We start from the raw sequence: 27,085 nt of genomic DNA, 5'->3' as shown, positions 1-27,085 counted from the left end.
TCCATTGTCCAAAGCCAGAGAAAACCTACCCCAGGTTCCAAACTGCATACTTACAAGTGCCAGATTCTGTTACAGGCTGATTGCTTCAAAAAGTATGCTATGACATTGTTTTCAAATCATGCCCTCTCTGGGATTTGCAATTCTGATAAGAACCAGCTCCCTAAACTCCAGAGTCCAAGGATCTCCCCACAGCTCTGTGGTCTGTCCTCCCAAGCCCTGCCTTGTTCAAGCTCCCCTTCCCACAACGCAAATGCACCATTTGCCCCTTTAATTCTGTCCTCCATGCAGCCAGCCACGACCTTTCCATCTTTGAAGTCTGCCCATGCAACCGACCTGACTCCATACTCTTCAATCTGAGGCAAGCCCTCCCTCGCCAGGCTGTCCTCTGCCTCACACACTCCAGCCTTCACAGGCCTTGACCTGAGCACTGCCTGCCACTTCTGTGCCCATGTCCACGTCTCCACCTAGGCACATGGTCACTCTTGCCCTCACGTAGCCTCCTGCTCAGCCCATAAGAGGCTTGGGCATCTCTCCTCTGAGAAGTCTCCCTGAGTTCCCCAGTGTGGCTGCTGTTTTATAATACACTACACCCAGAGCTTACTTCCATCACTGCATTCAACACTTCCTCCTCCACTGAATGGCTACACCCAGAGCTTACTTCCATCACTGCATTCAACACTTCCTCCTCCACCAGATGGCTACACCCAGAGCTTACCTCCATCACTGCATTCAACACTTCTTCCTCCACCGGATGGCTACACCCAGAGCTTACCTCCATCACTGCATTCAACACTTCCTCCTCCACCAGATGGCTACACCCAGAGCTTACCTCCATCACTGCATTCAACACTTCTTCCTCCACCGGATGGCTACACCCAGAGCTTACCTCCATCACTGCATTCAACACTTCTTCCTCCACCAGATGGCTACACCCAGAGCTTACCTCCATCACTGCATTCAACACTTCTTCCTCCACCGGATGGCTACACCCAGAGCTTACCTCCATCACTGCATTCAACACTTCTTCCTCCACCAGATGGCTACACCCAGAGCTTACTTCCATCACTGCATTCAACACTTCCTCCTCCACCGGATGGCTACACCCAGAGCTTACTTCCATCACTGCATTCAACACTTCCTCCTCCACCAGATGGCTACACCCAGAGCTTACTTCCATCACTGCATTCAACACTTCCTCCTCCACTGAATGGCTACACCCAGAGCTTACCTCCATCACTGCATTCAACACTTCCTCCTCCACTGAATGGCTACACCCAGAGCTTACCTCCATCACTGCATTCAACACTTCCTCCTCCACCGGATGGCTACACCCAGAGCTTACCTCCATCACTGCATTCAACACTTCCTCCTCCACCGGATGGCTACACCCAGAGCTTACCTCCATCACTGCATTCAACACTTCCTCCTCCACCGGATGGCTACACCCAGAGCTTACCTCCATCACTGCATTCAACACTTCCTCCTCCACCGGATGGCTACACCCAGAGCTTACCTCCATCACTGCATTCAACACTTCCTCCTCCACCGGATGGCTACACCCAGAGCTTACCTCCATCACTGCATTCAATACTTCCTCCTCCACCAGATGGCTACACCCAGAGCTTACTTCCATCACTGCATTCAACACTTCCTCCTCCACTGAATGGCTACACCCAGAGCTTACCTCCATCACTGCATTCAACACTTCCTCCTCCACCGGATGGCTACACCCAGAGCTTACCTCCATCACTGCATTCAACACTTCCTCCTCCACTGAATGGCTACACCCAGAGCTTACCTCCATCACTGCATTCAACACTTCCTCCTCCACCGGATGGCTACACCCAGAGCTTACTTCCATCACTGCATTCAACACTTCCTCCTCCACCAGATGGCTACACCCAGAGCTTACTTCCATCACTGCATTCAACACTTCCTCCTCCACTGAATGGCTACACCCAGAGCTTACCTCCATCACTGCATTCAACACTTCTTCCTCCACCGGATGGCTACACCCAGAGCTTACCTCCATCACTGCATTCAACACTTCTTCCTCCACCGGATGGCTACACCCAGAGCTTACCTCCATCACTGCATTCAACACTTCCTCCTCCACCGGATGGCTACACCCAGAGCTTATCCTCCATCACTGCATTCAACACTACCTCCTCCACTGGATGGGACCATGTTATCTTGTCTATGCTCATTTATTCTTAATTCAGTCAGTAATTCTTCATGAATATTCTACTTTGTGTCTGGTTCTGCTCTAGATACAAGTGATAGAACAATGAATATAAGACACAAAAGTCCCTGCCCTCATAGAGCTTGCTTTACAGTGGCAGAGAGAGAAAAATTTAAAACTAATGAATGACAGCACAGAAGATGGTAGAGCAGGAGAAGCTCCCCGAATCCACCTCTGCCTAAAGGATGACTGAACTGGCAGGAACTGTCTGAAGCTACCGTATGAGCTCCCTGTGGCTGCTGTCACAAAGCACCACGAGCTGCGTCCTGAAAACAACAGGACTTCATTGCCGTACAGGCAAGAGTCTGAAGCCAGGTGCTGGCCTGGCCGTGCTCTCCAATGGCTCTGGGGGGGTCTTTCCTTGCCCCTCCGGTGTCTGCGGCCAGCCTGGCCATCCTTGCCTTGTGGGTGCATCACTCCAGTCACAAGGGAGCCTTTCCTGTGCCTGTGTGTGTCTGTGCCAAAATTTCCCCTTTTCATAAGGACTTTAGTCAGATTGGATTAGGGCTCACCCTAGTGACCCGATTTAAACTTATTACCTCTGTAAAGGCCCTATTTTCATATAAGGTTACATTCCAAAGTACCTGGGGTTAGGACCTCAGTATGTTTTGGGGATACAATTCAATTCAAAACAGTAACTATTTTGGAAGTCTGGAGTGTAGCCAAACACTTTCAGCAACCAGGGGGAAGACTGATAAAAAGGGTTTTGGTGAATTTTGGCTTTTTTTTTAGTGGTTATCATTCCCCATCTCTCACCCTGTGGCAGGAAGCTGTGGGGATGGCAGCACCTGTTTAGGATGTGACTTGCTGATATCAGAGCAGGCAATAATGACCTTGTCCTCCAAAAGCTGAGGTTGTGTATGTTGATTGCTGGCCACTGTTTTGATCACCGAGGGGCCAGCACAGAGGCTGGCCATTGTTTCAACCTCCAAGTGATGAAGCAGCTTCCAGGAAATTTAAAGTGGCAGTAATTATTTCTGTACACACACACACCCCTAACACATACACCCCTAACACACACACACACACACGCATATACACACACACACATTTTTTGGGAGCCAGAAATTTAAGGAAATCTTTGTCAGTCTACTAGTTAACTGTAGAGATAATAGGAGAAAAACTTCAATGACCATACACTTTTCAAAAAAGTTTGGAAAAGTCACAAATGGATGGCTCCAGCACTCAACGAGAAAGACTCAGCAACATCTGAGGAATGGGAGAATTAGATTTCTAGCATCAGCACAATATAATACTCAAAATGTCCAGCTCTCAACAAAGAAGATTACGCAGCATACAAACAAATAGGAAAGCGTGGTCCGCTCACAGAAAAAAAAATGACAGAAATCATCCTGGAAGAAGTCTAGGCATTAGAAATATTAGTCAAAGATGTTAATTCAGCTGTCTTAAAGAAGTTCAATAACTACAGGAAACCATGGACAAAGAGTTAAAGGAAATCAGGAAAATGATGTACAGACAGAATTTAAATATCACTAAAGAGGTAGAAATGACAAAGAGGAATCAAATAGAAATTCTGGACCTGAAAGTATAACAACTTAAATGAAAACCTCACGACAAGACTTCAACAGCAGAACTGAGGAAGCCGAAGAAAGGGTCAGTGAGCGTGAAGACATGACATTTGAAATTATCAGGGCTTATCTAGAATATTTAAATTCATAAGAGACAGAAAGTAAGATGGTGGTTGCCAAGGCCTTGGGGGAGGAAGGAACGGGGAATTATTTTTAATGGGTACAGGGCTTCAGTTTTGCAAGGAGAAGAGCTCTGGAAATGGATGCTGGTGATAGTTGTACAATAATGTAAATGTACTTAATGCTACTAAACTATACACTTAAAAATGGTTACGATGGTGAATTTTACGTTACATGTGTTTTACCACAATTTAAAAAGTAAATAAAATTTAAAATGTCAAAAAAGAAATTATTAGGTCTGAGGAGCAGAAAGTAAAAGAAAAAAGAACAAACAGAGCCCAAAGGACCTGTGGGACACCATCAAATCTACCAATATATGCATTATAGGATTTCCAGAAAGAGAAGATGGAGAGAAAGAGACAGGAAAAATATTTAATAGGCATTCAGCTAATAAAGATGTCATCTATGAAGGAAGGAAGGACTGAATTGTAAAGGAAATAAGGACTAAATAGTCTGTATGCTATTGAAACTAAATTGGTATTATTCATGATAGGTTGTTACACATTTAGGATGTTAATTGAAATTTCCAAGGTAACCACTAAGAAAATAACTATTAAAATATACAGAAAATTAAAACAAGGTAATCCAAGTTGTACAGTACAAAAAAAAAAAAGTCAACTAAATACAAAAAAAAGGCAGTAATGGAGAAACCAATAAACAAAAAATCTAAGATATACAGAAAAGAAAAAAATGGCAGAGTAATTCTTTCTTTATCAGAAATTACATTAATTGTAAATGGATTAAACTCTCCTGTTCACCTGAGGTCAGGAGTTCAAGACCAGTCTGGCCAACATGGTGAAACCTCGTCTCTACTAAAAATACAAAAATTAGCCAGGTGTGGTGGCGAGCACCTGTAATCCCAGCTACTTGGGAGGCTGGGGCAGAAGAATTGCTGGAACCCAGAAGGCGGAGGTTGCAGTGAGCCAAGATTGTGCCACTGCACTCCAGCCTAGGAGACAGAGTGAGACTCTGCCTCCAACAAAAGAAAAAAAAAAACACAGATTGGCAGATCGGATAAGAAACAGGATACATCTATAAACAAGCGACTGTCTTTAGGTACAAGGACGCAAATAAGTTAAAAATAAGAAAAAATATTTTACATGTAAATAGTAATCAGTAACCAAAATAGAACTGAGGTGGGTACATTATTGTCAGACAAAATAGAATATAAACAAAAACAGGTTACAAAAGACAAATAACATATATTTATAAATGACTCAATATAGAAGGAAGATATAACAATTATAAATATTTACACACCTAAAAACAGAACCTGGAAATACATGAAACAAAAATTGGCATAATTGAAGAAGAAATAGATATTTCTACTATAAAAAGTAGAGACATACAATATTCCCCAAGATAAGACCACAAAATAATTCTCAATACATTTTAAAAGATTAAAATAATACATAGTATGTTTTCTAATTACAATAGAATGAAACTCGAAATCAGTAACAGAAGGAAAAAGAGAAAATTTACAAATATTAAACAACCAATGAGTTAAAGAAGAAATTACAAGGAAAATTAGAAAACACCTAAGACAAAGAGAAATCAAAATGCAACACACTAAACCTTGTGAGATTCAACGAAAGCAGTGCTAATAGGAAAATTTACAGCTGTAAATGTATATATTTTAAAAGAAGAAATATCTCAAATAAATAACCTAACTTCACACCGTAAGAAACTACAAAAAGGCAAACTAAACCTAAAGCTAGGAGAACAAGGGAAATAAGATAGATTAGAGGAGAGAGAAATAAGATAAAGAATAGAAAAAACAGAGAAAGTAAACAAAACCAAAAGTTGACTCCTTGAAGGGATTGACAATATTGTCAAAGTTTTATCTAGATTGACTAAGAAAAAGAGATAAAATACAAATGACTAAAACCAAAAACTGAAGTGGAAACATTATTACCAATCTGGCAGAAATAAAAAGGACTGTAAGAGAATACTATAAACAATTACATGCCAACAAGTTGTGTAAACTAAATGAAACAAACACATTTCTAGAAATACACAATCTATCCAAACTGACTCACGGAAAAACAGACTATTTGATTAGATCTATAACTAGTAAGGAGATTGAATCAGTAACTAAAGAATTCCCAACGAAGAAAAGTCTAGGACCAGATGGCTTTGCTGGTGCATTCCACCAAACGTTTAAAGAAAAATTAACACCAATCTTCCCAAAACTGTTTCAAAACATGAAGAAGAGGGAGCACTTCCCAACTCATTCCATGAGGCCAGCATTACCCTGATACTAGTCAGACAAAGCCACTACAAGAAAAGAAAACCACAGATCAACGTTCCTGATGAAACTGGGATGTAGTCGATACCAACATTCTTACAGGAAGAAAGGAACAGAAGGGAGCCATTGCCTCTACCAACATGAGATCGACGGAAAGACCCCAGGGCTTGGGAAAAAAGATGGCAGATAGCAGCACTCAGGAAACAAAACATACAATAAAATAAAATAAAATAAAATAAGTGGCAAAGGATAAAAAAGGTTTTCTGTGAGAAAAAGAAATGGTGATGGAAGTTATAAAGGTGCTATTTTTTAAACAGGAATTCCAGGCTAATTTAGCACTTTAATCTGTACGAATGTACAATTTTATTTAAAAGTAAACGTTGCACAACCAAGCAGCTCAAAAGAATAATGAATAAGGAAAATCCATAGCATGCTTGGTGGCATTAAGTGTTACGGGGAAAAAATAGAGTGAAAGGGGAGACGGGGAGGGCGAGGTTGTCAGCTTAGCACTGGGAAGGAGCAGTTTTGCAAAACTCAGTCAAAGGTGGAGGAGCAAGACCAAGCTCTGATGATCTGTGTGGAGAGAGTCTCAGAAAGCACAGAACGCGCAAAGCCTTCATCATCAATGTATTTCAGAGTCGGGGAGCATATGTGCAGGTTTGTTACACGGACATCTTGTGTGATGCTGGGATTTGGACTTCAAATGTTCCCGTCACCCAAGCAGTGAGCATAGTACCTGCTCGGGAGTTTTTCAGCCCTTGTCTTCACCCCTCACTCCTCCCTTCTGAAAACCCCACTGTTGATTATTCCCTTCTTTGTGTCATATGTACCCACTATTTAGCTCCCTCTTACAAGTGAGAACATACAGTATTTGGTTTTCTGTTTCGGCATTAATTCCATTAGGATCATGACCGCCAGCTCCATCCATGTTGCTACATGGAACATGATCTCATTTTTTTTTTTTATGGCTGTGTGGTATTCCATGTTGTTTATGTACCACATTTTCCTTATTCAATCCACCGCTGATGGGCATCTAGGTTGATTCCATGTCTTTACTATTGTGAGTAACATAGTGATGGACATGCAAGGGTACGTGTCTTTTTGGTAGAATGATTCCATCTCCTTTGGGTCTATACTCAGCAGTGGGATTGCCGGGTTGAAATCCAAGCAGCCACTATGGCTGCAGCCAAGTCAGCAGAGAGAAGAGCAGTAAGAAGTGAGGTCAGGGAGGAAGCAGCAGCCAGGCCTGTGCGAGGTGCAGGCCACCGCCAAGACTTTGGGCTGTATCAAAGCGGGGAGCCTCTGTGGACCATAGGCTCTCAGGAGCAGGGCAAGAGTGGAAACAAAAGGAACAATCTGAAACAACTGGGGATATATTTGGGAACAATACATCTGAAGCTCCTTTTCCGCTGTGTGACAGCAGGAGGGCATATGGTCCTTGCTGGGGCCTCAGGGGACAGGAGTGTAGATGGCAAGAATGGATCTGATTCAAAACCTTTGAAGGACAGCTGGCCATGGGGTGTCAGAGAAGGTGCGGTGTCAGCTGGCTCTCAGCCTCAGGGGCTTGAGCAACTGAGAGAATGGAGTCACAATTTATGAGGGCAAGGAAGAGTGGAGAAAGATGGAATCAGGATTTCAGTTCGGGACACGTTAAGTCTGTGACACCTGCAATGCCCCAGGAGAGAAATGGAGAGGCAGCCGGACACCCAACGCAAGGCTCTGGGGAGAGCCCAGGAGAGAAATAGAGAGGCAGCCAGACACCCAAGGTGAGACTCGGGAGCAGCCCAGGAGAGAAATGGAGAGGCAGCCGGACACCCAAGGCGGGCTCTGGGGAGCAGCCCAGGGGAGGTTGCTGTGGATGGCACTTGGAGTATGTGCTTGGATGAGACCCCTGCAGCCGTGAGTCTAGAGAGCTGATTCCAGGGCTCCGGGCTTGGAAGATGGACAGAGTCATGGAAGGAGGTGAGGAGGAGGAGTCCCATGAGGGGAGGAGGAGTACCTGAGGGGCCAGGCGGGGAAAGATTCTGAGGGGTGGCCTACATGTCATGCTGCTGACTGGCCAGGTTCCAAGGGGATCTCTCTTGAGGGCGGGCACTGGTCCTTAGTGACCTTGGAGAGAACTATTTCCATGGATTATGGAAGAAAAGCTCAATTGCAGTGAAGTCAAGAAAAAGTGAAGAAAGGTTCCAACAAAGAGAGGGTGGCAAGACAGACTCCCTTTCCAAGTGTTTGGCTACAGGAAACAGAGGAAGTAGGGGAGCGGCGGCAAGGCCTGGAGACACGGCAGCAAGCCTGCATCCTCCTGCCAATCATCAGCAGAGAGCGAAGAATAAATGATGCAGGGAGGACAGTGGCGTGTGGTCCTGGGTGAAGGCACCGGCCTTCGCTGGGAGCCGGACATCCCCCCACACACCCGGAAGGCAGGCAGGACGCACTGGGTGGCCACAGCGTCACGTGGGAAGTGCCCACATGGTTGCTGTATGTCCTCACAGACAGAAAGCATGGTCATCAGCCTCGAAGGAGGGGCAGTGCTGGAGGCCTGACGGGGCACAAGAGGCACACACAGTGCACAGAGCCCATACAGGGGGACATGCTGCCCACCCAGAGCCAAAGAACTTTGAAAAAAAAAAAGCGTAGACCTCCTCAGACTTTTTTTTTTTTTTTTTTTTTTTTTTTTTGAGATGGAGTCTCGCTCTGTCACCCAGGCTGGAGTGCAGGGGCACCATCTCAGCTTGCTGCAACCTCCGCTCCGCTCCCCTCCCCTCCCCGCTGGGTTTAAGCGATTCTCCTCAGTCTCCTGAGTAGCTGCGATTACAGGTACGTGCCACTATGTCCGGCGAATTTTTGTATTTTTAGTAGAGACAGGGTTTTACCATGTTAGCCAGGCTGGTACTGAACTCTTGATCTCAGGTGATCCACTGGCCTCAGCCTCCCAAGGTGCTAGGATTCCAGGCGTGAGCCACCGTGCCTGGGCTCCTCAGACATTTTAAGTTCGTATGTCAAATTTGCCATTCCAATTTACAATAATCCCCAAGGACGTAGTCTATATCAACATCCTTAAATGAAGGCATCCCATCATTCTTTTAAATGTCTACTTTTAAATTTAAATACCACAACATCGTAAGTCATCGAAAAATACATCTGAAGCTCCTTTTCCGCTGTGTGACAGCCGGAAGGCACATGGTTCCCACTGCCTGACCTCTGGCCCAGGCAATGGGTCTGACTCAGGGGTCTGGGAAGCCAGCCCAGGAGGCACTAACCATCAGCGGGAGGCTGGCAGGGTTGACCTGACAGGTCAGGAAGGACAGGACCCCTGAGGCTGCAACTACCTGGGCAGGGGCAGAGGTGGCCCAGGTGCATGGCAAGCACACAGCAGCAGCGGGAGGAGGGCAGAGCTGCCTGGGGCACGGATGAGGGATGCTGCAGTCGGCTCCTGCTGTGTGGGACACAGCAGCCACTCAGCAGCAGTTCTGGGTGGGTCCCCTGGTGAGGGTGCACAGGTGCCGCAGGGAAGCACGGGGAAAGCTGCACCCTCACCGGGATTCTGAGAGTTGAGAGATAGATTGTGGTGAGGGAGGGAAGAGCTATTTATAGCCGATAGGGGCACAGGTCCTGCCGATGGGCCTGGCCTAGACCAGCACTTCTTCAATGCCAATGTGTGGAGTGGGTTGCCTGGCACCTTGTCCAAATACAGGCCCTGACTCAGGGGTCTGAGCATCTGAGACCCTGCCCTGTTAGAAGTTCCTGGTGCTGCGAGATTCTGCTGGTGCCCAAGCCCCATTTGAGGGCAAAGGGCTGTGCTTTTTCAGTACAATGCATTCCTTCTCCCCATTCCGGAACTGCTGTCATGGCCACGCTGGGTCCCCTGGGTCTCGCCTCCAAATCTCTCATCCTTTTTCACGACTCTGCTTCTCTGCGCTTTTGTTCTGTACCTGCATTTGGTACAAGTCTCTCACTTGGCGGCAAGCACAGCAACTCAGGCCTAACACCTTGCTCTTCTTCAATTCGTTATTCAATATTTTTTGTTGAAAACATTACAGGTTTTAGTTGCAGAAACTATTTTTTGTGCTGTGTTTAAATCTCTGAGTGTTCTCATAATTTGTCATTTGTCGTACTGTGTTGGTGGGACACAGTGAATGAGCTTCTCTCACACTACTGGTCCCTTAAATGTGCCACTTGGATTTCGTGGGGTGCCATGGAGCTGGAGTCTGGCGGTGTAGTGGCTGGTCTGTGGGCCTTGGAAGGTGAGAGAGAGACCCTCACTTCTGGGCCCAGCAGTGCCTCTCTGAGGTCGCTCCCCAACCACCCAGAGGACATCCATTGTGCACCTGCCCGGGGCAGACTTGCAACCCACACAGCCCATCAGTACCAGGCTCAGCACCAAGCAAACGGGGAAAACGGCATTTCTGTGCTCCTCCCGTTTCTGTTTCTCTAACTCTAGTGCCTCCTTAGCTCGCACAATGTCAGAGTTAGGATTCAAGCCCAGATCCACCTCCTGCAGAACCTGAGCTGCTAAAAGTGCCAACTGCTCATGTTATTAAACCTAATTGCAATCACTGGGCTGGGTTTGATCCTCCACATAATTATGTTCCTGGATGTTTCAGGATAGGAGGAGTTAAAACAAAAATGAGATTAAGTTAAAAAAATTTTAAAGCTAAAGCTTAAGGGAAATGCTTTTGACTTTCACACCCTCTGAAAGAGTGCTCTCCTGTGCCAGGTGTGACAGCCCAGGATGTCTGCCCTGATACCTCCCGCAGGGCTGCGGGATGGGGCGAGATTGCAAAGAAAGCTGGGGAAAGGAGACGCCTGAGAAACTGCCTTCCACCCAGAGGCTGGGTGACAGCACAGATAATGATGAGTGCCAACAAGTCAGTTAAAGGAAACCCACAGATTTATGTGCATAAATTGCCAGTCTTTAAATTCAACATTCAGGACAAGAGTAATAACCTTTTAACTTGAAAGTTGCCTGAGGATTTTTCCTTTTCAAGCAAATGAGGTTGAAAAGTTAAGGTTTAAACGGAGAAAGACTGTCAGGGAATTCTCAGTCATTATGCTGTTTCTCAGCAGTTCCAACTCGGTCTTTAGGACCATGCAATGGAGTTCTATGAACGCCGCCCACAGAGGCCACCTGCCCCCCAAGAGGGCAAGAGGAAGGAAGAAGAGGCGGTGGGTGTGAAAGGGATTTCCCTGTATGGAAATACTGGTTAAACATCTCCACGCCAAGAAAAGAAATAGAAATATCCTGAACAATGAACAGAGTTCACCTGTCGCTCTCAGCCCGCAGCTGACAATGCACATGCAGCAGAGACAACCCCACGCTGAAGACACGCTCGGAGAGACGATGCCGTCGGAGGAGAGATGGGTTCTGTGTTGTCTCTTGAGACCCGCATCCCTGGAATACCAGGCGAAGGCTGCTGAAACGCCCCACGCAGCCCAGGCTCCTGCCAGCTGTCTCCACCGAGGCAGTGGCCTGCATTTATGTCACTGGAGGTGGCAACAGCACCTGCCCGCTCTCTGACCCTTTTTAAGGTTCTATTCGTGTTAAAATCCCCAGTGAAGAGTGTCCTGTTGACCTGGCCAGTGACACCAGCCAGAGGCGTGTTTTTGCATCTGACAGAGGCTGGCGAGGAGGCAGGGAAGGCAGGCAGCTCTGCTGGCCAGGCGGCGGGAGACCAGGCACTGCACACTGTGTTCACGCTGTGTCTGCGGCCGTGGGCAGGCACACCCGTCTCTCCTGGTGCATTTCCACGAATGCTCTTTGGTCTCCTTGTCCAATTCCCCACCTGAACACGGAGCAGGCCTCCCGAGTGGGCGCAGAGAGGACCAGGTACTCTAAGGGTGTTTGGTCAGAGCCAACCCTGGGGACGATCCAAGAAGCCTCGACAACTACAGCAGAAGCTCAGATGTCTGAACTCTGTCGATCTACACGAGCCAGGCCAGGGCACGATGGCGAGGAGACGGCACTGCCTTCTCTCTGCATCAGCAGCAGGTGCAGAGGGACGCATGACTGCAAAGATCTCAGGCCTGAACTAGACCCGCGTTGCCACCCACATACTCTCCTGGCCACTCCCTGGGTTCAGAGGGCTCCACAGCTGTGCAGGGTAAAGGTCCTCCCAGTCAAAGGGGCCTCTCTGAGGACAGGAAACCCAGATCACCTCCCAAAGAGCCATTCCTATCACTGCATCTGTCAGAAGCCAGAACCAGTGGGTGGGAACTGTAGACATGAGGATTTACTATGAATGAGTTGCCTTACATGACTGGGGGCCTGAGCAGGACACCCTACATCCATCCAGAGGGCAGGCCATTGTACCCAGAGGCTGCACAGCGAAGGCAGATCCAGAGAAAGGACCAGCTGCCACCCAGGGAATGTAGAGGGCTGTGGGTTGGTGAGGCTGGCTCCCAGGACAGGGAAGGAGGGAGTTGAGAGGGAAGCTGCTACCAGTGGCAAAGAACAGCACTGTCAAAGGCACAAGAGCTCCAGCATCGTGCTGGAGAGGTGGCACCACATCACTGAAGATGAGGGTGCGTCTCGATTGGCAGGTGGTCTGGCAGAAGGGAGGTGCACAGGTGGGGTCTGCGACTCTGAGACATGCAGCAAGCACGGGGTGTCCAGCTCCCTCAGTAACAGAGTAGCAGAGGATGGCAGGCCAGAGAGGAGGCGGACACAGAGTTACTCCAGGACAATTAATCTCTGGCAGTTAGTTCACTTTCCTATTCATCTACAAACACTTGCTAAGTATCTTTTTGGTGCCAGGTATAACACTCGTGAATGAGGCTACAAACACAAACAGTCGGAGTTCGCAGACAGCTGCAGACACTCTTGACAATCCGCTTGTTGAGTGACTTGGTGGATGTAGGTGCACGGTACTGTGGGACCCAGAGGGCAAGCAAGGCTCTGCACCGGGAAACACAGAAGCATCAAGGAGAAGGCGCTGAGGGAGGGATGGAGAAAGGCTTTGAAGCCTCCTTGGAGCTCTGTTTTGAGAGTTCTGGGCCTCCAAGGCAGAAGCCAGAAAGTCACTTTTGCCGCCTCCATTGCAGTTAGAACAGGCATGGACTCCTCCAATCAGACACACCTGCTCCAGAGGCCCATCTGGAGAATCTGGAGGAGAGGTGTGACAAGGCATACTCAAGAGCAGGGTGACAGAAGTCCCTGGACTCAGTAGCCAGTGTGGGGGCAGAGATCCTGAGCACTCATGCCAAGCTGCAAAAGCTGGGGGCTTGTGGGCAGCCCCCCATTCCCATTGTGCAGTATAGAAATTCTCAGAAATCCCAGAAACTATGTACTATCCCTAGATAAACTCCTTTTCATCTTAAACTAACTAAAATAGGTTCTGTTCACTGCAACTGTTGTTTGAAATGCTGATACCACCATGTGCATTACAAACAGAATGATTTCCACTAAAGGACTAGGAATAAAATCAGTAACTTCGAAACCAATTGATGGGTGGGGAGATGTGACGTATCAATCTAAAGAAGTCAGGAAATGATAGTGAAAAAAAAAAGAATTAGCAAGGAAAAAGCATAAAAAGAAATAAATGATGGTAATTAGTTCAAGTCGATAAGTCATTACAATAAATGTAAACATGTTAAACTATTCTCTTAAAAGACAAATATTATCTGCTTTGAATTTTAAAAATCGACTTGCATTCTGCTTAAAAATGCAATTGGAAAAAGGATTTTTAAAAAAACAGTAAATAAATAAAGGACTGGAAAAAGATAAACCTGGCAGAGGCTCAGCGCAGAGGTGGAGACCTCATGCAAGGTAAAAGAAACCAGCCACTGTGAAGTTACTAGATAATGAACCTTTAACATCTAATACAATCACAAAGTAAACGATGCAAAAACGTGCTGAAGTGCAAGGAGGAACAAACTAATTAACAAAGTTCTCTGCTATATCGAAACGATAGATTGAAAAGAGATAAGTGAATCTAGAGAGGATAACAACACAATGACATGCTTATGTATGTTAATGCTCACATGATATGAGCGTTCTATATGTATGTTAACTGCTCACACACATACACTGAGAACATTTGAACATTTTATCTTCTTTGCCGCAGGATTTCCTTTGTGCTTATTTTGTAAGGAACAAAATATTATAAACAAATGTGAGGCTCCTTTCCTCCCTCAGGACCCAGGATTGTTTTCATCCTTCCCTCTCCTCAGGGAGCTGCCTTCATGAATTTGAGTCATAACCACCTACACATCGGCCCACTGTGGGAGGAGCTAGGGCAGGATCCTGGCTCCTGTGGGTCAGCAGAGGCAGAAGCCAAACACGGAGTGACCAAAGCAGCCACAGTGTGCAGAAGCTGAAACGCAGCTTTTCAGGTGTGCAGCTGGAGAAAAACAGCCACATGGTAAGTCAGATGACATTTCGGGAATTTCTAAGCACGAAATCCTATAGACCATATCCTCTAACCACCTGCAATGGAAACCAGGCTCTCGAAGAAGAAACAGCTGTACTCCCATTTTCACTGTAGCATTATTCAGAATAGCCAAGATACGGGAAAAACTTGCATGTCCACTGATGGACATGTGGATAAAGAAAATGTGGTATATGAATATATATGCAATGAAAGGCGATTCGGGCTTAAAAGGGCAGAAAATCCTGCTATTTGTGACAACATGGATGAACGCAGAGGGCATTATGCTACGTGAGATAAGCGAGTCACAGAAGGAGCAATACCGCCTGATTCCATCGTGTGCGGAATCTAAAATTGTCACGCTCGTGGAAGCAGAGAGTAGAATGGTGGCTGTCGAGGGTGGAGGGAGGGGGATGGGCAGAGGCTGCTCAATGGGTCGAGTTTCAGTTATCCCAGACGGGTACGTTCCAGAGCCGTGATATGACACAGTGCCTAGCATTAATATGGTATTATGCACTTCAAAGTGTATTAAGAAGGCAGACATGTGTTAAGTTTACCATGAAGCACACATACAGACACATAAGTACATGTATGGAGATGATGCACGCGTTTGGTACCTCGATTGTGATGACAGTATCACAGGTATACACATATGTCCAAATTCATGAAAACTTACACATTCAATAGGTGCAGATTTTTGTCAATGACTTCAATACAGCTTTTTAAAAAAGCAGTAAAAAGACACTCAAAGGAAAGGAGGGGAGAATGGAGTGAGGGAAAGTGGAGAGACCGCGATGCCCACCCACTTCGCAGATCCCTGCTCCAGGGAAGGGCCACGTGTCCCTTTCCCACCCAAGCATTGTGACCGTCGCTGTGTGCCACTTCCAGCCTGAGGCAGCAAAACCCAGTGGCTCCCCATGTCCCTCCCATGATGCGGCCACTGCAGATGCCTCATGCTGGCATGGCACAGTCACTCAGGGGAGATGCATGTGCTTTGAAGAGCTGCATGTCCACCTCTGCACCCTGTGGCCGCTGTGGTCACGATGTATGTGGCTTCCGCCCCTGTGGACACACAGGAGCCAGCATCCTACCCTCAGCACCCCCACAGCGGCCACTGCAGAGACAGATGGGACCCACATTCATGAGGGCAGAGATGGTCCTGAGGCTCCAGGGGAAGAACAGAGAGATGCCTGTTTATCTGCAATGTTGTATTTCTTAATAAAACAAACAAGAAATTCCAAAGCAAAGAGGATAAAATGTTGATACCTTCTCACTTCGGGTGGTGAACATATGGATATTTGCCTTACTATTGTCTCTGATTCCATTTTTTAAGGTAAATTTTAAGTAGTCACTACAATTTATGGAACAAAACTGTGAAAGTGTCCTATTCTTAGAAAAAGGAACAACCTAAATCACCAATGCTAGGGCTCTTCAAATTCAGTCCCAGAAAGGATCTGGGTCCAAACCTCAGAGCTCCCCAGAAGGCGGGGTTGAGCTGTGAGCGCGGGGCGGAAGCAAGCACTGGTGGAGGCTGTGTCGGGGTCCCGTGCTCGGGCCGCGCCTGTGGCCTCGCTGGCTGGGACAGTGCGGACTCTCCTGCAAACTGTGTTTCCCTGGAGAACAGGATGAACGCACAAGCTGAAGCTGAGGATCGGTAAGGGCCGCCCTGCCAGAAGGTGTCAGCCTGCCTGGGGCGCCAGGAGAGGTGGAGCCGGCTGGGCCACAGCTGGGACATTTGACCACAGCCGCAAGACTTCCCCAGTTTGGAATTTCACCAAAAAATAACAACAGCCACCGAGTTAGTTCAGGATTACCACACCCAGACCTTGGAAGGCAACTAGAGGGTCAACCTTGACAGAAACTAAATTCCAGGCTGCAAGGGAGGGACGCAGGTTCCCAGGTCCGCCTAAGGTCAGCGCCGCATGAGCCCAGCCTGCCCTTTTCCCCACACAGCCAGGCCTGCTGCTCCAGTCCGGGGGTGCCATTGTTCAGAATAGATACAGGGTGGTGGGATGTCTTGGGATCCCACAGGCTGTTCCCTGCGGGGAGCGGGGAGGCCCTCAGAGTCAGAAGAACAGAGGGCTCTCCCCTGTCCTGTATCCTGCCACGGGGAGTGCTCACCATGCTTCTGGCCTGTTCTCTGCACACCTGGGACGACCTCAAGTGTTTGTGAGAGGACTCCAGCGACTTGTGTGCAAGCCCCTAGGCCTACCTTTACTTTGCCACACCTGGGTTCCCAGTTCCTGCCCTGAACCAAGCAATCAATGCTGGCAGAAGTCACACCAGAAGCAGGCTCATCTGTCCAACTAAAGGTCTACCATGTGCACTTCCAGTCCTGGCTGGGGCTCAAAACCACACAGAGAATGAAAGATCTTGCCCAGGCCAAGCACTAGGAGACACACAGGCTGGTTAGAACAGCTTCTAATCTGCAGCAAATGAAGATGGAAGTCTCTGTCTTTTGATGTCTCACAATTTTCGAAGGAAGGAAGGGAGGGAGGAAGGAAGGGTGGGAGGGAGAGGAGGAAGGAAGGGAGGGAGGGAGGAAGGAAGGGAGGGAGGGAGGAAGGAAGGGAGGGAGGGAGAGGAGGAAGGGAGGGAGGGAAGGAAGGAAGGAAGGAAGGAAGGAAGGAAGGAAGGAAGGAAGGAAGGAAGGAAGGAAGGAAGGAAGGAAGGAGGGAGAGAGAAAGAAAGAAAAGAAAAAGAGAGGAAGAAAAGAGAAAAGAAAAGAAGGAAGGAAGGCAGACAGACAAGACAAGACAGCGTTTTCTGGGAGAGGTGGCAGCTCTCGGTGGCGTTGACCCCAAGACCACCAGTCACCCCAGGACGTGCCGTCCACAGCAGCTGCAGAGCCTCGGCTCCCCGCCTGCAGTCTGGGCTCTTGGCACTCTCCGCCCAGCTGCCCCGGGCTCTGCTCACTTTTGTCCTCTATACCTGTGAGTGCAGCAAAGGCGCCGGCTTCATCCTCTGCTGCCTTAGGAAGGGAGGGTGAGCCCCAGGCTATGTCCAGGCTGAAGCTGAGCCCTCAACATGGAGACATGCAACTCACCATGGTAGCGGTGAATGGGATGTTGTCAATCAGGGACGATGCCAGGGCTGAGACCCACACCACCAGGACGATGGCGGCCGTGAGGCGCTGCTCCTCTGGGACCATCTGGAAGGAGGAGAATAGCAGCTGCCGTGTTCCATCACATGCACTTAGGGTCAGATCCCACCAGCCGGGAGACTCAGAGGGGCCCGAGGGGGTTAGTCCTTCCTCTTACCCATCACAAGACCAAGGCAGACACAGGTGTGCAAGCCAGGGCCCCACCCACACCAGGAGCCTCCGCTGGGTTTCTACCAGCAACGCCCAGCCATGCCCAGGCCTGCCAGCCCCTGGATGGGGAGGCAGAGTGACCCTGCCCCTCATCCATGTGTGGTGGCTGCGCACACTGGTCACACTAACCCGATGGCCTGGCAGACCACTGAGGCTGGGGTGCCTGCCGCACTCATTTACTGAGGCTGGTGTCGATCCCGCTCCTTCTCAGACAGGCTTTAAATAAAGTTAAAAGCAAAATAGCAAGCATCTGTAATTATATATTCTTTGGAAAAAGTCTCTCTTCATCTCTGGGCGGCACAGGATAGAACAGGTTCCCTGCTGTGCCTTTTTACATAATTAATGTGACCTGTTCTTACCAGAATTTTTTTTTTTCCACAAAATCAAAGAACAGTGGCTGGAGTACCTTCTATTATAACATTTATTTTACCTTTATTAGCAAAGCAGTTTGTTCTCCAACATATTCTATTAAGTGGAGATGTGCCAATGCCTAGAAGAAAGGATGTGTGATGAGAATCAGTTTAAAACAGAAAATATATGCAAGATTAAAAACAAAGTCTTGAAAAGACGTGAACATAAGGTAGGCCCAGACTCCTGCTTCTTATAAAAGATCAGACTCAAATACACAGTCTATAAATAATTTACTATCATATATGCACAATGAAGATTCACGGAGAAAAAGTCCAACAACAGTGGCAGAAATCCCTCATTGATCTGAGTTAATGTCCATGTTAAATTTAAATCCGAACGGAAGACTCTCTTTAAGACCTGTGTAAAGATACTGTTCAATCGTACATCACGAAATACCACTCCATATAGGTCTTTCAAGTAAGTGGCATTTCCAATTTCTTTTTAAAGTTAAACACCACAGAGTTTTAAGAGAATTTTTTAATGCAGTTTTTATAATCTTCAAAGAAAGGAAGGAGAAGTCTATTTAACTGGCACATGTAACTATTTTCACAGTACTAGGCAGATTCAGAAAACTGGACCCAGGGAAAGGCCGGAAAGTGTAGAAGAGAGAAGATGAGGCACAGGAGCCTTCTGCCCAGGCTGCCAAGGTCCCGCGCAGGGACGCCCAGAGGCTGGCGACCAAGCCACCGTGGGAGGTCACCGGAAGGCAACAGGTACCGGTGGCTCAGCTGCCCAGCACCTCTGTGGGTGTGGCCTCTTCACTGTGATTCGATCATGCTGAAAGACTGCAAATATTACAAATAGCAGTTTGTCTGTGTTTTTTTTTTTTTAATTTTTTAATTTTTTTGTTTTCGTTTTTGAGACAGTTTTGCTCTATTGCTCAGGCTGGAGTGCAGTGGTGTGATCTCGGTTCACTGCAACCTCCACCTCCTGGGTTCCAGCAATTCTCCTGCCTCGGTCTCACAAGTAGCTGGGATTACAGGCGCCCACCACCACACCTGGCTTGTTTTTGTATTTTTAGTAGAGACGGGGTTTCGCCATGTTGGCCAGGCTGGTCTCGAACTCCTGACCTCAGGTGATCTGCCTGCCTTGGCCTCCCAAAGCGCTGGTATTTTAGGCGTGAGCCACTGTGCCTGGCCAGCTTGTCCTTGTTTAAATCAAGCTTAAGAATCTCAATCTGCATGTACAGTTGGTAGCTGACCTTCATTTAAAAGCCATGGAGCCCAAATGTTGGGTCTTCAATCACAATTCTCCATCAAGTTTGCTGTTATATCAACTAAGTCATAAGGAGAATCACTTCAGAGCAGGGTTTCTCACCCTGGCCCTGCTAATTTAGAGCCAGATTGTTCTTTGTTCTGGGGCTGGCCCGTGGCCCAGCTAATTTAGAGCCAGATCGTTCTCTGCTCTGGGGCTGGCCCATGCATTATAAGACGCTGCCCAGCAGCCCTGGCCTGGTCACACTCGATGCCAGTGGCACCTCACCACCACCAGCGTGACGGCCAAAGATGTCTCCAGACACAGCCACCGTCCTCTCTCTGGGGGAGTAAAATCACCCCGTTAAGAACCAGTGGTCCCTGGGGGGTAAAATCACCCACTGTTAAAGAACGAAAAATGTATCATAATCCAAATGTTATTAAATGAAACTTTAAAGCTGAAAATATATTGAATGTAGCTATACCTTTTGTTTTGTTTGACATCATCAGTTCAAAGAAAAATCAAAGGCCTAAACCTGATTAAAATGTTCTGCCAAATGCCAAATAGAGATGGTTCTACCTGTATGTGCCTCACACACACACACAGTATGGTGTGCACAACTTGACGTGTACCTATAGACATTTTTATTTACACATTTAGTGTCATATAATTATCCTAAATACCATAGTCCGAGTTATGTAGTGTAAGAAGACAAAATAAAGTAAAATCTTCAAAAAACTTGAATATTGCATCTAATAACTCAGCTCAAAATAACGGATCTCTTAATTTTTTTAAAAAAAAGTCAAAATATGAAGAAACTACAAATACACTCTTTTACAAAATGAAGTAATTATCTAGCACATCCCTATCTATCAAGCCTAACACTGTAGGTATATAATGTGTATTTTACAGTATGCAAAGTTTATGTACAGTTGAAGATTATACCCATTACTTGTCTCCTTCATCAGCTTATACAGTGAAAAGATGATCGTGTAGTGTAAGTCAGGATGTGAAACATCATTAGTCTGTCACAGAAATGCTGATTCAGCAATGACCTGACATCCTTGTCCCACTGAAATAAGCCAATACCATAAATCATTGCTACCACTTCTTTCAAAATGATAAACTAGGAGGTCTAAGAGTCCCTTCTTCAGCCAAACAAATGGACCCTAGATAAAACACACTTTTAACACATTCTAGATTAGCAAGACAATGTATGGCTTTCCAAGGAATCTCTCCCCATGAAAATGTTTCCTGCAGCTGTCTAGGAGCTGCAAGACTTGAGTGGCACAGGGTGGAACTGCCTTGAAGCTCGAGGCTGATCAAGCACTGAAGTCAGAGGAGGTGTGAATGCCTGTGGGGTTGTAGGCTCCACTAAGATTTCTCATATTGAGCTAAGATCCTTGAAATGCACTAAAATTATTCCCTGGCATCCAGCAGAAGCAGACACAGCAGTTTCTGGAGGAAAGCATCCCGCCTGCAGGCCCTCAGGAATCCCACAGAATAAGATGAAATGATGAGATTATAGTCTTGGATCTCTAGGGACACAGAAGACAAACAGCATGAATGAGAGCAGAAACAACCAAAACAGATTTAGCCAGACCCCACAACTGCATGGATGAGAATTCATAGACACCGAATATAAACAGATTTAGCCAGACCCCACAACTGCATGGATGAGAATTCAGACACCGAATATAAACAGATTTAGCCAGACCCCACAACTGCATGGATGAGAATTCATAGATACCGAATATAAACAGATTTAGCCAGACCCCACAACTGCATGGATGAGAATTCATAGACACCGAATATAAACAGATTTAGCCAGACCCCACAACTGCATGGATGAGAATTCATAGACACCGAATATAAACAGATTTAGCCAGACCCCACAACTGCATGGATGAGAATTCATAGATACCAAATACAGAAGAGGAATTTTGCTTAAAGAAATTAGGGGTTGAAGAGTGTAAAAGTACCAATTAACATGGGCCCTCGATGAGTTAAGAATGAAGGCTGGCATCTCCAGATGACATTAAACCACTAAAAATACTAAAAGAGTGAGTATATAACTGCCAGGAAAGGGGAAATAGAATTTTAAATAATTCTCAATCAAATTAAATAGTCAAAAATTGGCTAATCAAGAAAACTAAGGTAATAAATCATAATAGAAATTTAAAATAATTTTGAATAAATAAAATGTAAATACAATCAAAATGCACATGGAAACTTGAGGGATGCAGCTAAAAGGAAATTTATAGTCAAATATACACAGTGGGAAATACGAAGCATGAATATCAAAAGCTAAGTATCTATCTTTGTAAGTTAAGAAAATAACAACAAATTGAACCCAAAGAAGTGAAGAGAAAATGACAATTTTAAGTAGAAAGTGGGAAAGAGAGTCACCAAAAACAACAATGAAAAGAGATCATCACTATAAAGATACTACAATAAACAGATAATGCAGTAAAACTACAAATCAACTCTAGCATTATTTTTGCTTTTATACAGATATCCAGTTGATTCAGCACCATTTGTTGAAAAAATGTTTTCTTTCCTAAATGAATTGCTTTGCCACTATGGTTTAAAACCAGTTGTATATTTAAAAAACACATAACACATATACAGAGTCTATTTCTGGACTCTCTATTCTGTTCCATTAATCTATGTCTATCTTTTGTCAGTACCACAGTCTTGATTACTACAGCTTTGTAGTAACTCAAGAAATCAGGTAAGTGCTCCAAAAGTTGTCCTTTTGGGGAAAAAAAATGCTTTAGTTATTTGAATTTAGCCCTTGAATGTCTACATAAATTGTATAATTAGCTTGTCATTCTCTGCAGAAAAACCTAGTTCAATTTTTATTAGAATTGTGCTTAACTCTGTAAGTCAATGTGGGAAGAACTGCACACTAAACAACATTGAGTCTTCGGGTCTATGGACAGACTATATCTCTTCATTAGGTCTTTAGATCTTTTACAAAAGTTTCTTTTCAAAATATCTCAGTAATTTTTGTTATAGGAATCTTGAGCATACTTTTTTTTAAGATTTATTCCTAGGTTTTTTAGGCTTTTGGTATCATTTGCAATTGATCCTTAAATATTTTCCAATTATGTGCCGCTAGTATATGATAATATATTGATTTTTGATACTGATCTTGTATCTTCTGACCTTGCTGAATTTATATATTAGTTCTGGTAGTACTGGATTTTTTGTAGACTACCTGAGATTTTCTACATAAACAATCATATAGCCTGTAAATAAGAACAGTTTTACTTCTCTCATTTTCATTTTTCTGCGATTTATTTCTTTATATTGTCATGTTACAAGAAGTAGGTTCTTCAGTACATTGTCTGTTGAACGGAAAAGGTGACTGCCTTGCTGCCAATCTCATGGAAAAACAATTAAGTTTTTCACCATGAAGTATAAGGTTGGCTCCAGGTTTTTCAAAAACGCCTTTCATCAATTTGAGAATTCATGGTTTGCTCTCAAATGCTCTTTCTGCATCTATTGAAATGATCGTATGGTTTTTCTCCTGCATTCTGTTAATATGGAAAATTATACTAATTATTGAATGTTAAATCAACCTTGGATTTCTGGAATAAACGTTTTTTGATTATGCTGTACTATTTTATATACCACAGCATTTGATTTGATATCTTGCTTGGATCTATGTGAGTGGGAGATGTTGATCTGTAATTTTCTTTTCACATAATACCTTTGTCTTAATACCAGGGTAATACCAGACCTACAAAATAAGTGGGGAACTGTCCCCCACCTCCATTATTTTCTGAAAGAGATTTATAGGGTTGGTATTATTTCTTACTCAATGTGTGAGAAGATTAAACAGGGAAGCCATTTGTGTTTGGACTTTTCCGTGTGTAAATAATTTTAAATACTAATTCAGCTGCTTTATTGATATAATTCTATTCAGATTTTCTATTAAAACGTGAGTCCATTTTGGTAAGTTGTATTTTTTAAGGAACTATTCCATTTCATGTAAGTTGTTGAATTTGTTGGTATAAATTTGTTAACAGATTATCTTATTGTTTTTTAATTCCTGTAGGGTTTGTGTTGGTCACCTCTCATTTCTTGATGATACTGGTGATGTGTGTTCAATTGTTTCTTTTCAAAGAACCAGCTTTTTGGCTTAGTGGGTTTTTTTTTTTTTTTTTCTGCAGTCTGTTTCCTACTTTGTTGATTCTGATCTTATCGTTATTAGTTTCTTCTTCCTGTGTATTTTAGTTTTACTTTCCATTCCAGCTTCTTAAAGTAGAACACTAGATAGCTGATTTTAGATCTTTCTTATTTTCTGTTGTATTTCATCTACAAGTTTCCCTCTAAGCTAACTTTAGCTGCACTCAAAACTTTTTTATATATTTTCAACAACATTTTACTTTGTAATACTATCTTATTCCCTTGTGATTTCATTTTTGACTCATGACTTAACTAGAAGTGTATTCTTGACTTTCCAGACATTGAGGTTTTCCCAGGCTGCTACTGATTTCTAACTTAAATTTGTTGTGGTCAGAGTACGTAATCCTTATGATGTAATATTATAATATTGGTGAATGGACCGTGTATACATGAAAAGATTGAATTCTGTGGTTGCTGGATATAGTGTTCTACAAGTGTCAATTGAATCGAGGTGGTTGATAATGTTATTCATATCTTCTATGGCTTTTTTTTTTTTTTTTTGTCTAGGTGTTCTATCAATCTCTGAACAGTGATAAAATCTTCTTCTATGATTCTGGGATTGTCTATTTTGTTTTACTTTAGTGAATCAATTGCATCTTGAGTATTTACCAGGGACATTCATAATTGTTATATCTTCCTTATAATCTGTCTCATTTATTATTAAATGTCCCTCATTATGTCCAATTATATTATGTGTATTGAAGTTTACTCTATGCCACTTTGGCCTTTTATGCTTATTATTTGCATGCCATGTATTTTTCCATTCATTTACTTTCAACATATCTCTATACTTAATTGAAAAGTATGTCTCATATCATTGCTCAGCCTTTCAGCTAAGATCAAGGGTAAAGTATGTCTCTTATGAGCAGCATATATTACAGCCTTACTTCCTTATCTGCTTTCTCAATATTTTCCTCTTAATGGGAATGTTTGCAGTTAACATAATTATTGATATAGTTGTATTCAGGTCAAAAAAATTATCATTTATTTTGTTTGTCTCTTCTTATTTTATTCATTTCTGTGCCCATTTTCTTGCTTTCTTTTGGGTTACTTGAATACTATTTTATTTTCATCAGTTGGCTTTTAATAATAATTAATAATAAGTATTAAATATTATTCTTAATAATTTTTATTTTTAGTACTTACTCCATGAATTAAAATATAGATATGTAAATTCTTTATAGCCCAAAGTTTTATTGCATCAAGTAAAATGTACAAGCTTTGAAATGATATAAGTCACTTTACCTCTCCCATTTCCTCTTATGGTATAGTTTACATCTTGTGGTATATATTGTATATATTACACCTTATGGTATATGTTACAGCTATATACTTAAAACTCCCACCAGACTATAATTTATACTTTCAACCATCAAACCTATTTTGAAGAACTTAAGAGGGAAAAAAGTTATCTTTTACATTTACCTACTTTTACCATTTCTGCTGTTCTTCATCCCTAAAGATCTAATTTCTCTGTAGTATCATTTTGCTTCATCCTGGAGAAATTCCATTAACATGTCTTATAGAGCAGGTCTCCTGGAAATGAATTCCAGTCATTTCCTTCATCTGAGAATGTCTCTCTTTTTTTCCTTTATTCCTGAATGATTATTACACTAGATACAGAATTCTGGCTTTAAAGTTCTTTTCCTTCAGCACTTAAAGAAGGTGCTCCACTATCTACTTGCCTCCAGGATTTCTGACGAGAAATTTGCAGTCATTCAAATCCTAGTACCCTGTACGCAATGTATCACTCTTCTCTCACTGTTTTCAAGAATTTTTTCTTATTTTCAGTTTTCAGCACTATGATTATGATGTGTCCAGGCATGTTTTCCTTTATTTCATCCTGTGTTTTCACTGAATTTCATGAAATTGTAAATGTGTCTTCGCAAGATTGATAATTCTCTGTCATTACCTCTTCAAATATCTTTTTCTCTTAATCTCTTGCTCCTCTTCTCTGAAGCTCCAATTGTTTTTAACATTTGGAAATATTTATTATTTTTTAAATTTAAGTTCCGGGACACATGTGCAGGAAGTACAGGTTTATTACATAGGTAAACATCTGCCGTGGTAGTTTGCTGCACCTATCAACGCACCACCTAGGTATTAAGCCCCACATGCATTAGCTATTTATCCTGATGTTCTCCCTCCCCCTTTTCCCCCTTGACAGGATCCAGTGTGGGTTGTTCCCTCCCTCCATCCATTGTTCTCGTTGTTCAGCTCCCACTTATAAATGAGAACATGCAGAGTGTGGTTTTCTGTTCCTGTGCTAACTTGCTGAAGATGACAGCTTCCCGCTCCATCATGTCCCTTCAAAGGACATGACCTTGCTTCTTTTCATGGCTGCAGAGTATTCCATGGTGTATATGTACCACATTGTCTTTATCCAGGCTATCATTGTAGGGCATTTGGGTTGACTCTGTGTCTTTGCTATTGTGAATAGTGCTGCAATGAACATATGTATGCATGTATCTTTAGAAAAGAAAGATTTATATTCCTTTGGGTATATACCCAGCAATGGGATTGCTGGGTTAAACTGTATTTTGGGCCCTAGGTCTCTGAGGAATCACCACACTGTCTTCCACAATTGTTGAACTACTTTACATTTACACCAACAGTGTAAAAGCGTTTCTATTTCTCCAGTGTCTGCTGTTTCTTGACTTTTTAATAATTGCCATTCTGACTGATGTGAGATCTCATTGTGGTTTTGCTTTGCATTTCTCTAATGATTAGTGATGTTGAGATTTTTTTCTTAAGTTTGTTGGTTGCATGAATGTCTTGAGAAGTGTCTGTTCATGTCCTTTGCCCACTTTTTAATGTGGTTGTTGGTTTTTTTATTGTAAATTTGTTTAAGTTCCTTATAGATTCTGGATATTAGACCTTTGTCAGATGGATAGACAATGGGAGAAAAAATTTTCTCCCATTCTGTACGTTGTCCGTTCATTCTGATAGTTTCTTTTGCTGTGCAGAAGCTCTTTAGTTTAATTAGATCCCATTTGTCAACTTTTGCTTTTGTTGCAATTGCTTTTGACATTTTTGTCATGCAATCTACGTTTGTGTCTATGTCCTGAATGGTATTGCCTAGATTTTCTTCTAGGGTTTTTATAATTCTGGGTTTTATATTTAAGTCTTTAATCCATCTTGAGTTAATTTTTGTATAAGGTGTAAGGAAGAGGTCCAGTTTCAATTTTCTGCATGTGGCTGGCCAGTTTTCCCAGCATCATTTATTAAATAGGGAATCCTATCCCCATTGCTTGTTTTTGTCAGGTTTGCTGAAGATCAGATGGTTGTAGATGTGCAGTCTTATTTCTGAGATCTTTATTCTGTTCCATTGGTCTGTGTATCTGTTTTTGTGCCAGTACCATGCTGTTTGGTTACTGTAGCCTGGTGGTATAGTTTGAAATTGGG

General features: G+C 44.0%; 1 protein-coding gene across 1 annotated transcript in view; it reads right to left on the bottom strand.

The window, feature by feature from the left end:
• The window catches only part of OCA2 (OCA2 melanosomal transmembrane protein), a 349,097-nt gene that overhangs the window by 95,973 nt on the left and 226,039 nt on the right, over positions 1-27,085 (bottom strand). The window contains 2 exon segments of the mRNA XM_010355208.2: positions 17,612-17,716; positions 18,309-18,368. Coding sequence (XP_010353510.2) covers positions 17,612-17,716; positions 18,309-18,368 — 165 coding nt within the window.

The sequence above is a fragment of the Rhinopithecus roxellana genome, chromosome 5 (assembly GCF_007565055.1).
Source record: "Rhinopithecus roxellana isolate Shanxi Qingling chromosome 5, ASM756505v1, whole genome shotgun sequence".
Lineage (NCBI taxonomy): Eukaryota > Metazoa > Chordata > Mammalia > Primates > Cercopithecidae > Rhinopithecus > Rhinopithecus roxellana.
This window is presented reverse-complemented; position numbering and strand designations above follow the sequence as displayed.